Consider the following 17,298-nt stretch of genomic DNA (forward strand, 5'->3'; position numbering starts at 1 on the left):
GGTGGTGTGTGTGTGTGTGTGTGTGTGTGTGTGTGTGTACATGCGCACGTGTGCCTGTGTGATTTTGAAGTAAAATATCACAGAACACTTCCATTTTATACAAATAATTTGAGACCTAGAAAGCAGTATGCCTTAATATGAACAGTAACTCCTCAGGAGGTAGGTAAGAGGGTTATGAGTTAGAGAATAATTATTACTCTCTTTTTTGCTTTCATTCACCTTTTTTATTGATTAATTATTTTATTTGCATCCAAATTCTTTCCCCTCCAGATCTCTCCTCATACAGTTCTGCCTCCCTCCTCCTCCTCTTTGCCTCTAAGAGGGTGTCTGCTCCTGGATATCCCCCTACCCTCTATGTAGCAGACGGCTACCTTGTCTGGCTTCAATAGGATAGGGTGCACCTAATCCTGTAGACATGATTATTATCCTCTTTATAAGTGCCTGCTCAGCTTTGTGAAGTAGAGCTAAGGAAATGGAAGCTCAGAAAAAGATACATATTTTGGTCAGAATATGGCAGCCAGGAAGTAAGTGGACCAGACCTTAGACTCAAGTGTATCTGACCATGCAGCTTTTCTGGCTTGCCCTTTATTCCCCTGACTCTCAGCATAAACTGTCTCCTCCTGGGGCTGGTTGTATATGTGCTGAGAGCTTTTCTTGCTTTCCTTTAGAGGGTGAGTCTGCATGAGTTCTAACATGAAAAGTTTACCATTTTGATACAGCAATGGCTATATTAAAACAGTTGAGAACGGCTGGGTATAGCAGGGGTATAGTCCCACTCTGTGTAGTGGATCAATTATCACATGAGCATGCTTTGTTTGCTTTGATTTGCTTAGAGACAGGATTTTTCAGTGTAGTCCTGGAAATTTATATGTAGTTCCACTGGCCTCAAATGCACATAGATTTGCCTGCCTCAGCCTCCCAAGTCTGGGATCAAAGGCATGCACCGATGCAAAAGGCTTCTCACTCTTCTAAATATCACACCACAGTTTGAAGTCTGTAGAAAAAAATCTTGCTCCATGTAGCAATGCTGGAAGTCAGAGACAAAAGTTCTCCCATTTTCAATATGTGGCCCCTAAGGTTTCCAAACAGTGACCCTGAATGAACAGGTGAATACATGCATTAAGGATACCATGAGACATGTTTATATGCTGTATTGGAATACCAATCCTTATATCAGGCAGGTAGATTTACCTACTTACAAATAAAGTACTCAAGACAAACCACAGGAACCCAGAAAAGTAGCTGGGACACTTGGTTTCTGTTGAGGGGTCTCTGAGGTCTGTGTTCAGTGCCAGTACTGGCAGATTCACTGAGGTTTAGTTTGCTGTGCTTGCAGCAATTTGATGTTGCAGACTTTACTTTCCTAAATTTACATAGCATTGGTGAGAGGATTCATATCTTAGGTTCTATTGAGTATAGATTCAATATTTAATAATTTTATTGTCTCAAGATAAAAGCAAAAAAGAAATACATTTAAGAGCCAGAGAACACTTTTTATTCCCAACAAGTTTCCTGAGTCCAAGTTAATACTTTTAACTTTTCTTCTTTGAATTTGTAATATAATTACCATTCTATCTTCAATTCCTTCATTTAACAACCCTCCCTTACTAGCTCTCAGATTCATGGTGTTTGTTGTTATATATGCATGGATTAATAAATATATAAATACAACTCACCCAATCTGCATAATGTTCTTCAGTGTATGTCTCCAGGGATGAGGATGGTATTAGATGATGACTTAGTAGGGTCTTCCCTGGGGAAGGCTCTTCCCTGCTCTAAGCATTCCTTTGTTGCCTGTAGTTGTGGGCCTAGGGCTCTTTCTTTTAATTTGGAGAATCCACGTTTCTTGTCTACTACATTTTAACAGTGATCTCATCCTGGAATTTTAATTGACAGTGTTGAATAAAATCATATATTTTAAGAGTTTTGTGTTCTGCAGCAGTATGAAGTTCTACTTTATTATTTTCATACTACAAATCAGAAGACACCGTCCTGTAAGATTTAAGTAATAAAGTAATATGTTGGTAAGCAGGAATTATAAGTCATATGTCTCTAAAGTTATAGCTATAGCTGTGTGTGTATCTGTGTGTTTTTTAATATTCTAGTTTTCTCTACCTGGCTTTATTCCTACAAACCAGAAACCCTTACTTCTCCTTTTTTTTTTTTTTCAATTTTTTAATTAGATATTTTCTTCATTTACATTTCAAATGCTATCCCGAAAGTCCTCTATATCCTCCCCCCACCCTGCTCCCCTACCCACTCACTCCCACTTCTTGGCCCTGGCATTTCCCTGTACTGAGGCATATAAAGTTTGCAAGACCAAGGGGCCTCTCTTCCCAATGATGGCCAACTAGGCCATCTTCTCTACATATGCAGCTGGAGACACGAGCTCTGGGGATACTGGTTAGTTCATATTGTTGTTCCACTTATAGGGTTGCAGACCCCTTCAGCTCCTTGGGTACTTGCTCTGGCTCCTCCATTGGGGGCCCTGTGTTCCACCCAATAGATGACTATGAGCATCCACTTCTGTATTTGCCAGGCACTGGCATAGCCTCACAAGAGACAGCTATATCAGTGTCAAGCAGAGATAGTGTTATGCTTAACACCTAGCAATCTTATGTTGAGTGGAAAATAACAAGTTTTCCACCACTCAGTCTCATGCTGCAAACTCTTAGAGTAGTCATGATTCACTAGCACAGTGCCTCTGGACCTTCCTGATGCTGTGGCCCTTGAATACAGCTCCTCATGTGGTGACCTCCAACCATAAAATTATTTTGTTGCTACTTCAAAACTGTAATTTGCTAATGTTATGAACTGTAATATAAATATCTGATATGTAATCCTCAAAGAGGTGGGGGCTCACAGGTTCAGAGCTGCTCTTTAGCATACTGAGCCACAACTATACCATGAGCTTCACACAACTAGTATGAAATATAAACTTGTCCTCTTAATAAAAGATTTTAAGGATAAAAACTACAGTCAGTGATAGAGTGCAAAAGACCCTGAGTTAAGTCTCCAGTAGAAGAAAGGGAAACAGACGAAGGAGGAGGACAAGGAGGTGGAGGAGGAGAAAGAGGAGAAGAAGAGGAAGGGAAGAAAGAATGAAGACAGAAAACACTCTTGAGAAACATTGACTACAAGCATTTTCCTCCACAACTGTTTCAGATTAACAGAGTATGACTTCATAAGAATCACGTATTTTCAAAGGGCTTTCAATAGAAGTGTATCCTATTATATATCCACCCAAATATTTAACATATCACTTAGAACATAAGAAAATCCTTGAATAATCATATACTTTTGATGTCAATAAAAGTCTTAATAAGGAAGGAATGTTCACTGAGACTATTTATAGCTCTTTTTGTTTCCTACTTTATTTCTTTTAAACCACTAAAGATTAGAATTGGACACAAGGTATTAATCAGAAACTAAATGGTATTTGTCAGCATTAAATAATATATGATCCTTAAACTAGCCCCATTGTACTCTGTTTTAAGACTTGGCCTCATGTCTGTTCATTCACAAACAGTAGCAATAGTGTAGTGTTCCCAATCTATATGGTGGCACATGCTCAAACTTTTAAGTCATGATACTGTTATCAGTTTCATTTACTTGCTCATGCATTCATTGATTAAGTACTTCCCAATTGTTTATCATTTACTTGCTATGAATGAATGTAAGCCTTAAATGAAATTCTCCTTATCCCTATTCTTGGGACATTGGTATCTGAATGAAGAATGCAAAGGGAAATGTCTGTTAGAACATGATGTAGTGTACTGTATATGGTCCAAAGACCCTGAGCCACTGGGGGAAGGAGGAGCTAGAGAAGGTGTTACTGGTTGAACACTGAAGAAATCCTGGCCATAGTTACTCTTTCTTAGCTGTGAACTTTGAGATTTTACCAATCATGCTACATTCAACTCTGCATCTGCCACAACACTAAAATAATTTTTACAGATTTTCTCTCATAACATTCAGAGAATTGAAAAGTGCATTGTCTTTGCATAAACCGTCTTATTCTGAGCTCATTGATATGATGATGATACTGTGACTGATGCAGACTCAGACACAGCTAGATTTTTTACCAAGGCTCAGCAAAGGACCCTGGACAATAATGTTAGTTTGTGTAGCTCCCATGGCTATAAATACCATGAGTTCTGGCCTCAAATATTCTGCAGCATCAGTTGGGTTTTTTTAACCCCTTTCTCGCCTTTTCAGATCTATGCGAGATTAAACTGAGATTTAGAGAAAATCCTGGGTCTTGCTAGTGGAAATAAAGTGTCTGTTTCCTTTAGGATGACTGACATGCCGACAGCCAGCTATTCTTACTGTAATTCATAAGAAGTCCTCCAGCAAGAAAGTTAGGTTCCGCAGTAAACACATGGGGACCCCATTCCCACAGCATCTGTCTTGTTTGTTTGCCAGCCGCAAAGTGCTGACTGGGAAAAACAAATCTCCAGAGACAAAGGCAGTAGTAGTGGCTCATCTTGGGAGGATCTATATTTGTAATTTGTAAAGACCCAGCATGGCTGAAACCCCTCAGAGTGACTTTTATATTTGGACCTGTGATGGCTGCATTGAGCAATGCTGTTAATGCTCAGAAGTGATAACCGGCATTGCAAGCATGATACCCATGTGTGCTCCAGACTTGCAGCAATGGTGCAGATAGAATGGATTTCTGGCTTCAGTGCATCTTTTGCTGAGACTATGCAGCCTTACTACCCTGAATCTGTGCATGATCTATAGTTACTCACTTTAAAATCAAAGCATCTGCTGTGGGAAGTGAGCTACAGGGCAAGGAGGTTCTCATTGTCTTTCTCATTCCCAGAGGAAGCCAGAGGTTCTCCAGGGTTCTGGGGGGAGGGGGGGTAGTTGCAGAATTTAGCTGAGCATCCCCCCTGCTGTCAGAGTCCATGTTTGTTTTGGCTTACCTTCTGGCACACTGATGAAACACTCTACCCAGAAGCCACTTGGGGAGGAACAGGATCCACGTTGCTTATACTTTTTTTCAGGTAATGGTCTACCATTGAGAAGAGTTGGGCATGAATCAGAAGCAAAAACCAATAGAAGAAAGCTCTTTGGTAGCACACTCGCTGGCTCATTCTCAGATTCCTTTAGGTATCTTTCTTATACAGCCTAGGACTGCATGCCCAGCGATGATACTGCCTGTACTAATTAGTAATCAAGATAGTCCCAATATGATTTGGACAGTCTCTGAATTGAGACCCTCTTCTCTGGAGACTGACTCTAGACTGAATCAAATTGACAGTTAATGCCTAGTAGGTCACTTGTGTCCATAGACAACTTGACTCTTCTCAGGCTTTAAAAACCTGAGACTAACATCATTTTATTTTAGAAATCAACAAAGTATTTGCACATAGTTTATCCTGATTCTAAAATTTCCCATTGAATTTAAAGTGGAAGTGAATCACCACCACCACCACCACCACCACCACCACCACCACCACCACCACCATCACCACCATCATCCTCATGATTAAAACAGGGTCGGTCTTACTATGTTGCCTTGGCTGTCCTGAAACTCACTGTGGAGACCAGACTGGCCTTAGACATACATATTCCCCTGAATTTGAGAGCTGGGATTAAAGGCCTGTGTTACCACACTGGGATTTGTGCTGTTATTTATAAGCGCAGATTATTTATCCTCTAAACTTGAAAGTGAAAGGGAAGGAAATTTAAGCAAGGGTTTTTATGGGCAGGGCAAGGCAAATGATTGTTTTGCTGTTTGAGACACCTTAGCGTTCTATCCTCACTTTCCCTCAACACTTACTTCGGCAAGGCAGCCATTACTCAGAGATCATGGCCACTTTTCTAAGATATTTGTAAATGTCAGAGGTAGAACTTCTTGCTCCTCTGATGGAAAGGTTTGTCTTTCACTGTAAAATGAGGAAGTCATTTCTGCAAAATCAATCTTCTGGTTACACCTTGTACTTCCCACTGCCTTGTATTTAGAAATCACTGAGTTTGCAGTTGCCTGAAGAGAGGCCTTTCCCCTGTGTGAACTCAGACTCTATCCTATCTCGCTTCACTTTTTGATTTTTATGTTTGGAATGTTAGTCTGTCTCACAGCTTCCATGTATAAAATTTGGGAAGTGACAATCAAGATTAAGCGTTAAGAACTCATTTCAGGGGATTTATAGGAATGCTCATGCAATCTAACTGCAGTGTCTGAAGATGCCACAGAAGTATTAGGCTCTGGCATGTAGGGGCCTATTGGAGCATCATGTAAAAAAATGCATCCTGTTCAAACTCAAATTACGACCAAGCTGGTTCTGTGGAGCTCTTAAATTCAGCTGTTTTCTCTCTCTACTCAGCTGTCAAGAAGTTACGGTGTCATGAACCTGAACAGGCTACATCCTTAGCTCAGTGCACAACTCAGGCTACAAAGAAGTAATGGGCCTATACTAGCAGACTGGCCCTGAGCTGATACCTTCAACAGACCTCCTTGAAAGAAATCCCAAAGGGACATTCATTTACTGTGCTTTATATTCCAGTGTTAATTAAATTTGTGTTCATATATGCCATAGTTCAGATATCTCCAGGAGAAAGAGAAGGGTTTTAGCCAGCACTTGCTAGCGTCCAAGAAATAATTACAAGGAGGAATTGTGTCAGAAGGATCCAGTGCTGGCACAACAATCAGCAAGCAGATTCTTCCCACTGTAGCCCAGGGGCAAGCCTTTGGGCTTAAAATGATGTGCATGATTCAGGTATTTGCTGATTATGAAGAATCAGATCACAGAGAAAATAAGCAAAGCTCAAGAGACTTTCATTCTTCAGAAATAAGTGAATAAGGGGGATTAAAAAATATCTATACTAGTAAATCAGCATGTTATCATCCCCAGATTATACACCCCAGAGCACAGATCCATGAGATGTTGAACGTTTCCCAAGAGAACGCCTTTATCAGTGAAATACATTTGGAATAAGTTTGCATGGTGATGGTGGTGGTGGTGGTGGTGGTGGTGGTGGGGTGTGTCCTTTCTCTGTCAAGGGAGTAAGAAAATTCTAGATATTTTATCTATCCCTCTGGACTCTGCAGGAACAGCATGTTGTTTTTCTACACTGATCAACACTCAGTATTTAAAGACAATCCTCTGTTGGTTAAATTGACCAATTTTCAAGTTTCCTCATTCTATAATTTGTGTATGTGTGTGTAAAATTATAAATGTATACACACACACATATATATACATAGATATGATATATATGTATATCATATATATGTATATGTGTGTATGTATATATATATATATATATATACATATATATATATATATATGGAACTTCTAAAAGGTCAGTTAGATCATTCATAATATGGGATTCCCTGAATTCATCTGTTCTTAAATATTTTCAGCAAACACACAATAATATCTAGAATTACTAATTTAGAAGCACTGAGTCTGAGATCAGCTGTTTATCCAATAGACTGTGTTGTCAGTTCAGATTTTAGTTATTCAGATGGTCAGTCAGAATGTACAATTATAATTGGCTCCAGGACTATGGGTGTTTATTCATAATTTATGAGAAAAGGTACTGGTGAGTGAAGCTTTCAACACATTTTGGATTCTGGATTGTTATATTTAGATCTTTCTGTGACTTTTATTTTAGATGATATATCAGCTGTAATTGATATGTTGACATATGTTGACACGAGTATGTTTGAGGTATTTATTGAAAGGTTAGTGTAACAGACACTAATGTCCCGGTGGGCTTGTGTTTTTCTCTGAGGCAGATATTGATGAATGTGCAGAGGGATTCGTTGAGTGCCACAACCACTCCCGCTGCGTTAACCTTCCAGGGTGGTACCACTGTGAGTGCAGAAGCGGTTTCCATGACGATGGGACCTATTCACTGTCCGGGGAGTCCTGCATTGGTAAGCAGCTCTCAGAAACACCCTGCACCTGGGGTTGAATTGCTTTGCAACTCCATGTGACCACTCACTGGCTAAATTAATCTGTTTTCCAATGTTCTTCCCCTACAGTTTAGATACTAGGCCAAAGATTTTAGAGGGTGGCCTGGTGAGAATTTTATACCAAAGTAGAGTATTCAGAGGAACAAAGTCTGGCTCCATGTGCTAAGGGTGGTTAGTTCTTTCTCGGTAAAAGCATGGCAAAAAGATGAAGTTTTCGGCAGTTGGAGAAGCAGCTAACAAGTGAAAATAGTTCTCGATTTAGAATTAGAAAGTGTAGCCTCAATTCAAACCCTTAGGCATGTCTACTGTCTGATCCCTCATCTGGGTATGTATAAAAGGAATAATACTACATGTGTCTTTTCAGGACAAGACTGGATGTCTGTTTGAAATTGTGAATTTTGAACTGATGCATGCATTCAATATGTTTTGTGTTAACCTTTTGTCTGTTGCTGCTCTTTGTGATCAACTTTCTAACTTTCTCATGGCTCCCAAGCTTTTAGGTGGCAGTGTCCCTGATCATTTTCTTGCTTTATCTCCTGTGTGCGCTAGCCTGTTTGCTCTCCTTACAGACTTTGAGCATGACAGTGATTTTTGTGGTATGTGTCTTTCCTGTCCTCTCTGGCACTTTGCATAGTTGCCTCATCAAATCTTCTATAGACAGACACAGTTTGACTGTTATCAAATACTGTGTATTTGATCTTTCCTAAGCACTTTGTTATATTATATATTTGTATTTTAAGTACTCTTTAGCACATATACAAATATATTTCTAATAGTCTCTTGTCTAAAAATATACATGTTCTTAGGAGACAGAGACCTTGTTTTTCTTTCAATAGCATACGGGCTGCCTCTAGAAAAAAATGCTGTATTCAGTACAGCTGTGTCAAATGACTGAAAGAACCGACATTCAAAATATATGAGGTCATGTGTATTTTCCATTTGATTTGACATAGCAAAGTCTATAGATTGTTCTGCAAGGCAAAAGATGTTAGATTCTGCAAAACCACATGAGACACCTCTGAAAAGGAATTCAATGAGAGCACCCACCCTGCATCACACCTTCTGGGGATATATCTGTGAACAAGTAGAGATGTCTATTCTTAAGGGATTTATAAACTGAAAACTTGGAATCATAATAACAGAGCTTAGCGGCAGTGAAAATTATCACACCTAAATAAGTCCTAAATAGCATAATCCACCAATGCTTACATTTAAAAGAGTAGGCTATTTCTAAAACAGCATTTAAAATAAAAGGGTGGCTTAGCAAAATTGACTTGGCTGTGCTTTTCCTTCCAGACAATGGTAGAAGTACGAGTATTAGAATCTAAGAATGTGGCCATTTAAGGCTTTTAGAAGAATCGTCTCATTATTCTAGACCATTTTTGTCAGATGGTGATAATAACACCTGCTATATTCACTTCATCAGAAGCTCCACAGTGTTGACACAATAAAGAATAGCACTCTCACAAGATGTATCTTTATCTATAAAAATATTCAAGATTTGCCTCTTTATCCCAAAATAGATCATGTGATCCAAGAAGTGGAAGTGCCAGGCAAAACAGAGATAGAGTCATCACACACAAGAGACTCCTTGGTAGTAATTGTTCTATGTTTTGTTATTTGTACAATGCTGCCAAGAGACTGGGACACATAAATACCTTGTGCTGAGTATTATCAGAAGTTTCCAGTGGCCTCGTATGGTACTCAGTCTTGATGCATTATTAGGAGTCTGTGATTGTCAGTACCAGCGTTGAAGTTGTAAGCAGCTCTATGTGTGTGTGTGTGTGTGTGTGTGTATACCTGTACGTGTGTGTGTGTACATTCATGTGCATTTGTGCATGATGTGCAGGTATAGAGATGTGGGTGTGTGCATGTGTATGTGCAGGTGTGGAGATGTGCATGTGTATGTTCATGGTGGAAATGTGGATTCATGCATGTGGATGTGCAGGTGTGTACACGTGTAGGTGCAGGTGTGCAGAGGAAAGACATTAATGTCTGCCTTTCTTCTTGATCAGTTTCATCTTATTATTAGGACAGGATTGTCCACTCAGCCCAGTGCATTGCATTTCTCTAGTTGGTCAATGGGCTGCAAGGATCCTTCTATCTCTGCCTCGACCTGGCATTGGGTTATGGATATGTGTCACTATGATGAATTTTACATGCGTGCTAGGGTCTGAACTCAGATTCTCATGTTTGTAGGGTAGACATTGTATTGCTGATACATTTCCCCAGTCTTCAAGCAGATTTCTATGCATGCACGGTGGTCTGCGTTATCAAGAAATAAGGTGAAATACCTCATACGTACTGATAGCATACAGAAAGGATAAATTGTACTTTAGATATTTTAAAAGATCAGCTTCACGTCCCCATCCCTGTCACTCTGTCACCCCGTTCTCAGTCCTGTATATGGACCTTCATTTTCCTTTGATACTTTTCATGCTTTGTACAGATACTTCAGCCTGTGCAAGCCCTTATTCCATTATTCCTCAGACACCAATCTTTGCTTATATATTTCTCTCTTATTTTCTCGAACTCCAGTTTCTACTGACAAATGTCCCAATCAAATCTTACTCCTCAAACCTAAAATTTCTAAATTCAGTTTACAGGAGACTTCAGGTAGATTTAAACATTCTTATAATCTAACAGTATAATCTGGAGAATCACTTTCAGTTGGTCTTCTGTGGGACCTGGACTACTGTGATCTTAGAAACATCTCCAAGTGTCTAGATAAAAGTGCTCAGGTATCACAGAAAGCCATCAGTACAGATTTTCTCCACTAATGAGAATAGTTGTTTTTTTTTTAAGGTGTTCCATCTATGTGGACCCACACCTATTTATTTATAACAGAATTTTCTATGTAAGTCTTGTGTTATTAATAAGTTTTTCATCTCTACACTATTTTTGGTTATGTTCTATATATCTGTAATAAGTTAAATCATTTGGGGAAGTCTTATAGTAAATAATAAAAATAATTTCAATGTCAAAAAAATCATTTTCTTGAGGTACACTGGAAGGAGGCACAGATATTCTCCCAATGCTGGGCAGCTGTCATCCTCCTGTCACAACCTTCTTCACAGGACACAGTAGAGGGAAGCAAGCACCCCACTGTGCTCTGCTCTCTGGTCACAATAAACAGTACAACATGGGCAGCTGCCACTGTATAATTAAGAGCAAAGTGACTTCTTTTATTATTTTAAGTCATTAAAATAGTGTTTTTACACAATGAAGTATTCATTGTGTATTGTTAATTTTTATCACTATATGGAGTAACAATAGGTTACAAAACAGCTTGGCAAGGTTCTAATGGAATTTCTTATTAAATATCTTTGTTAGCACCCTTGTCAGTTGTCCCAGAGGTGGTGTTAACATTTCCATGCATGTTAGATGTTACAAATATTTTCAGATGGACCAAGAAACCAAGTAGGTAAAGTAGCTTTGTGATGGATCAACAATTCCAGGACCCAGATACAGAGGTTGAGAACATGTTCACCACTTCTTTGTGGCTAACTGTGCATCCTCAAAAGATCTCTTAGCAGAGTTGGCTGCATCTGATGAGTTAGATAAGAATGAGTTCTACACAGGTCATGCTGGAAGCTTGATATTGTCTCACAAGTTCAGGCACAGGTGTATAAACCTGGACCTGTTCATCATGACAAGTAGACAGAAAGTGTTGTGGAGACTTCTGGAAACACAGATGCTTGTCTTCATTTCAGTGAGAAACAACTTACACATAACATTGGTACAGAGTCGGTCATACCCAAGGTTGAGCAGTCATCTGGATAAAGGGGCTAATGGTGCAAGCCTGTATGTTGTTGAACTAAAATCAGGTATTTGGTGGAATTTTAATAGGATCTCAAAATACCTGTCAGACCTATCCTGTCAGATACTGTGTTATTCAGCCTTATGTTGCTGCAACAGGCATACAAAAGAAAGACTATTTCTAGAGGTTTTGATCCATTGTTGGGCCAACTCCATTGCCGTTAGTTAGGTCCATAGCAAGGCAGAACATCATGGTGTGGATCATATGATGGAGAAAACTGCTCATCTCATGGTGTCCAGGAAGCAAATAAAAAGAGAGGGGTGAAAAAAATGGCAGAAGCAATGTATACCCTTCAATGGTCTAAGTCCCTCGCCCAGAACTCCTGTACTGACCCACTGGGGTCAGAATCCAGAAATAAAATTATCCACTCATGAGGTCAGATAACTGATGATCTAGTCACCTTTTAAAGCCATACCCATAAACCTGTTGCATTGTGGTCCAAGCCTTCAACACATGGGCTTTGGGAGTCATTTAAGACTCAAACTATGTCACTATCCCTGATACTGTTTAGTAGAGATATGGTGCTGGTTTCCATGTTGAAACCTCTTCCTAATAGTCTCAGTAATTAGCAATGACCAGAAAGCAGTACAAAGTATCTGGGGAGGCTGGAGGTCACTTCTTACCAGATGGCAACTACATCGATAAAAATAGAGGCACAATTAGGATATTGGTGAGCATACATACATACATGCAGACAAACAAATGCATGCATGCATATACAAACACACATGATTAAATAGTATCCATAAGACCGGTAGAATGGGTGATGCAGAGGATTCATACCTTAGGAATATTAACACTTAGATGTTCCAAAATGAACAAACAAGCAAGAGAGCAAACAAACAAAAATCATGCATGAAGCAAACAGTGGCTTTCCTATACAAACCATAGTTCACTGTAAAGTGATGTGGTTTGCATTATAAAATATGGAGGCAATTAGGAGAAAAGGACTCAGTGTAGACCAGAGAACAGTAATACCAGATAGCATGTGCTCAATTAGTCCCACAGGGTAAAATACAAAGATCTATTAATATTATCTAAAATCTATATACTACTTAGTGTTGTAAGATATTTTATCTCCTGATTCATTTATGCTCAGGATAATTCTGTTGGAGAGTGCTTTGCATAATGACCACTTAATGAACAACTAAGTGCAGTCTTCCCTATGCATTATGAATGTCCCCAATTTGTTTGGCCTTAAATCTTGTATTTCCTGGGCAGTTTTTAATTTATTTTATCTTTGAGAATTTCATGCATGAGTTCTGTCTTTACTTCATAGCTACCCTTTTGCTCCCCCGTCCAACTTCACATGATTCCACCTACTACCTCTTAATTAATACCTTGATTATTGATTTTTCCTACAAGGACAGATAGACTGACAGACAAAAACTACCGAGTCCATGAATGTTGCTCATATTTTGAAGTGTCTAGAAGTAAACACTTGGAAAGGGATAGTCTATCAGGGGATTCACTTATGGAGAAGACTGGGGCTGAGGAGTCCTGAGTGCTTCATTTGCATGGAGAGGAATTTCAGGTGCTTGCTGGGCATGTCCTTATAAAGAGGGAGGGGCCTGTAGCCTGGCCACCAGCCTAGTTGATCACTTCAAGGGCTGCAGAGGTGGGGATGGTAAGGCTTATGTGTGAGTGGACATGCAGAGTAACTGGGCACATTGTAGACTTAATTTCCACATTGGAAATGTCCTGTATAGATTATGGTAGTGATTCCAGACCTGTGAGCAGCGATGCTCACTTTCACTTGAGGTTCTTAAGAATGCAAATTTAAGCCCCTCCACCCCTCCCAATCCTCTGTGATTAAGGTTTTGATGAGACCCTGTTGGCTAACGATGCTGCCCACTCTTCTCTTCGAACCGCTGCAATGAGTTTTCATTGAAAAACTGCAGAGGATCCTGGAATACTCAGTAAGTGTGCCTGTACATCTGTGTTTACATCTTACAGAGGACATTAGCTGAGATTTTCCCTGGGATCTCAGAAAGATGCTGTCCCTCAGCAGTGTTACAAGCACTGTGTAAAATGCCAGGTCCCAACATCAGCATTTCGGCTGCCATTCTGATTCAACTCCTTGGTATTTTCTGACTGGAGATCTGTAACGTTTCTCCATGGAGATTCATCTGCCTTCTGTTCTCAGTTCCTAAATAATCCTTAGTGTCAAATCCTAGGCAGTTGTCAGCTCCTTGCCTCTCGAGGCTCAGTATGAACAATCGTTTCATTATCAAAGCTCCTGGCTTAAATACATCGGAGGCCAGGATCATGTCTAAGCAGCCATTCAGACACCAGCATCTACAATTTCTTTGGGATGAATATTGAATTGTTTGTTTTATTCTGAGGTTGCCCCTGCTGCTGTGAAAACTTTACGTGTGGCTTTTATGAGCACTGAATCTTAAACTGCGCTACTCAGATCAAACAGAGCAGTTCTGGAAAAAAAAATCACCATTCACTTTTGAGTCCTTCCTGAAGTCTGAGTGGCAGGAAAAGGAAGTAGGCAGAGAATGGAGGAGGTCACAGTGGGCTAGCCAGGCGCATAATGTTTTGATGTTGGAGCAAGTGGAGGTATCCTGGTGTTTTCCTTGGAGAGTGAGAAAGAAGAGGAGGAAAAGTCTATGTCAAAGGAAACAGTGTTTCCAGGAAAACCACATCAGTGGCCTGAGTGGAGACATCATAAAGGGAGTTAATTGTGTTTGGGGGAGGGTAACCACAAACCTAATGAAGCGCCTGATATATGGGGGTGGGGGTGGAAAGTGAGAGAGGAGGTTGTGAAGCTGTAGACAGTATCGTGATGGGGGAGTTCAGAGTGTTGAAACCTTCCTTGTAATACGTTTCTCCTAATGTTTAAATTTTATGGTGTGTGAAAATGATTTTTTTTGTAGAAGTAACTATTTTTTAATGTAGCATGTAGCTATACAAGCTCAAAAGCACTTACCATGGGATTGCATCCCTGTGGGATAGTTAATTTTGGTTGGTAATTGGCTGAATGAAGATGTTTCCTGGGGTGTATGCCCAGGAGTGGTATAGCTGAGTCTTGAGGTAGAACTATTCCTAGTTTTCTGAGAAACCACCAAATTGATTCCCAAAGTGGTTGTATAAGCCTACACTACCACCAGCAATGAAGACGTGTTCACTTTCCTTCACATCTTCCCCAGCAAGTGCTGTCTCTAGAGTTTTTGATCTCCATTCTAATGGGTGTAAGATGGAATCTTAGAGATTTTTGATTTGCATTTCCCTGATGACTAAGGACTTTAAACATTTTTTTAAACAGTGATTCTCAGCCATTCATGATTCCTCTGTTGAGAATTCTCTGTTTCGCTCTGCGTTCTATTTTTTTTTAATTGTGTTATTTGGTTTGTTGGTGTCTAACTTCTTGAGTTATTTCTAAATTTTGGATATTAATACTCTCTCAGATGTAGAAGATCATTTCCCAAACTCTAGGCTGCCATTTTGTTCCATTGGCGGTGTCCTTTGCCTTCAAACTTTGCCATTTCATACAGTCCCATTTATCTTAGGGTCCGAGCCATTGGTGTTCTGTTCAGGAAATTGTTTCCTGTATGAATCAGCGAGGCATATCTTTATATACATCTATGAGTGAGTTTATTTCCAGAGGTAATTAACTAAGAAACAAGGCATACTCCAAATAAGGTACCATTCCATAAAATGGTGTCTCATGCCTGTACTCATAGGTTCCCTGTCACAATGTATACCTTCGAACGGTGAGCCAGGATAAGGCAATTCTCCTTACGATGACCTAGTCAGACATTTTTCTCCGATTTTTGAGAAAAGTATTCAATATAATTAGCAAATCAAATGTGTTCAATAAATATCTGTTAGCACACACATTAATCAAGGAATCTTAGAAAGATTGTATTTCTTTTTCCATGACCTATGAGGACATTGACCCATATACAAATTATCCTGATTAAACATAGCTGTACCTTGTATGAATGCCAAGAATTTTGTTTGTTTCAACTCTAGCAGCCTTAAAGATAAGGAAGTATTAGAGATAAACACAGTAAGAGAGTGATTTAAAGTATTAAGGGAAATTTTTAAATTACTAATAAAATTACAATACAGAGGATGGTTCCAGTTAAGTAGAATAAAACCCTAACTTGTGTTGAAGTGACTTAGTTTTTCATTTATTAAAATGTTTATTGTTTTACATTTGTTTTATCATTTAAATGTGTGTGTGTGTGTGTCTGTATGCAAGTAACTATGTGTACATGATTGCCCTTGGAGAGTAGACATATCAGATTTCTTGAACTATAGTTAGATGCAGATAGAGCCATTTAACATGGCCTCTGCAAACTGAACTTGAGTTCTCTGGATAAGCAGCATGTTCTCTTAACCACTGAGCAATCTCTCCATTTCCATGATTGGGGACTTTTAAAAGACAAGAAGAAAGAAGGAGGAATGGTAGTTTATTTAACACTCAGTATGGTAAAAAAAAAAAAAATTAATTTAGAAAATGGTGGCATTGACCCATTTGTACTATTCTGTGTTTGTCAAATTGTGGTATGTGTGTAAGACTTCCCACATCTTCCCAGAAACTAAGAAACAGGTCTCTGACTTTAGGTGTTACTCAAAATAACAGAAATTGTAAGGGGTATAGAGTTGTCATTCAGGGAAATCCCTTGAGCTCTTAATAACCATGTGAATGGCTGCTTAAGTCCTCTATGTTAGCTGATTGGATGGGGTGGGTTAGACTGCCTTAGTTACTCAGGGTCTAACTATGTCTACTCAAGAAGGGAACTTTTGGTTTCCTTTGTTTTCCTAGTAAATAAACTTAGTTTGGGGACATAAAGTTTTGAATACATTGGCATAACATATTTAAAAAAAAAAAGAAATTAAAGACTACCAAAATGTCAACCAAAATGTCAAGTGGGATAAAATATCCACCTTTGTGCCTAAATTTCCCCTTTCCCTATTAAAGCCTTCTAGATCTTTCTGGTCAATATCCCTTTCAATACAAAAAGCACTCCAAGAGCTGTTTTATTAATTTGGATGATTAGAGCTCTACAAGAGAAGAAATACAAATAGACAAAAACTAATCTAAAGAGATGAAGTCCTCCAAGCAAAACCATCAGAAGATGTTTAAAATTTTACCTATATCCTTGCCAGACTTTTCACCAATTACTTCCCTTGGGATGCCATTCCAAATTCCTATCTTTGAAAATGCCCTAAATGTTCCACTAGGATGAAAAGTTTAGAAAAGTCTTGACTGCACACCAGAAATTAACGACCACAGTGAACAGAACTTTGGAGGGAAGAACATCAGCCTTTGAATAGGAGGCCACTCTAAAAACCACTCCTCTTATTAGTCAGAGACCAAATTTAGAAAACTACCACTAGTATTTTTTTTTAATTTTTGTAAATTTATTTTTATTTGTAATTATTTTTACACTCCATATTCCATTCCCTGGCCATCCCCATCCACCCTCCAACTGTTCTCCACCTCACCCCATCTCCACATGGATGTCCCCACCCCCTACCCAACCTGATCTCTAAACTCCATGGGGCCTCCAGTCTCTTGAGGGTT

The 17,298-nt window shown here is 39.2% G+C and overlaps 1 protein-coding gene across 1 annotated transcript in view; it reads left to right on the forward strand.

Annotated features, from left to right (window-relative positions):
- Nell1 (NEL-like 1) overlaps positions 1–17,298 on the forward strand; it is an 887,940-nt gene that overhangs the window by 843,157 nt on the left and 27,485 nt on the right. Inside the window, exon 16 of the mRNA NM_001037906.2 lies at positions 7,754–7,894. Within this exon, the coding sequence (NP_001032995.1) occupies positions 7,754–7,894 (141 nt within the window). The remainder of the gene's footprint in view (positions 1–7,753; positions 7,895–17,298) is intronic.

This window comes from Mus musculus, chromosome 7 (genome assembly GCF_000001635.26).
Source record: "Mus musculus strain C57BL/6J chromosome 7, GRCm38.p6 C57BL/6J".
Taxonomy (NCBI): domain Eukaryota; kingdom Metazoa; phylum Chordata; class Mammalia; order Rodentia; family Muridae; genus Mus; species Mus musculus.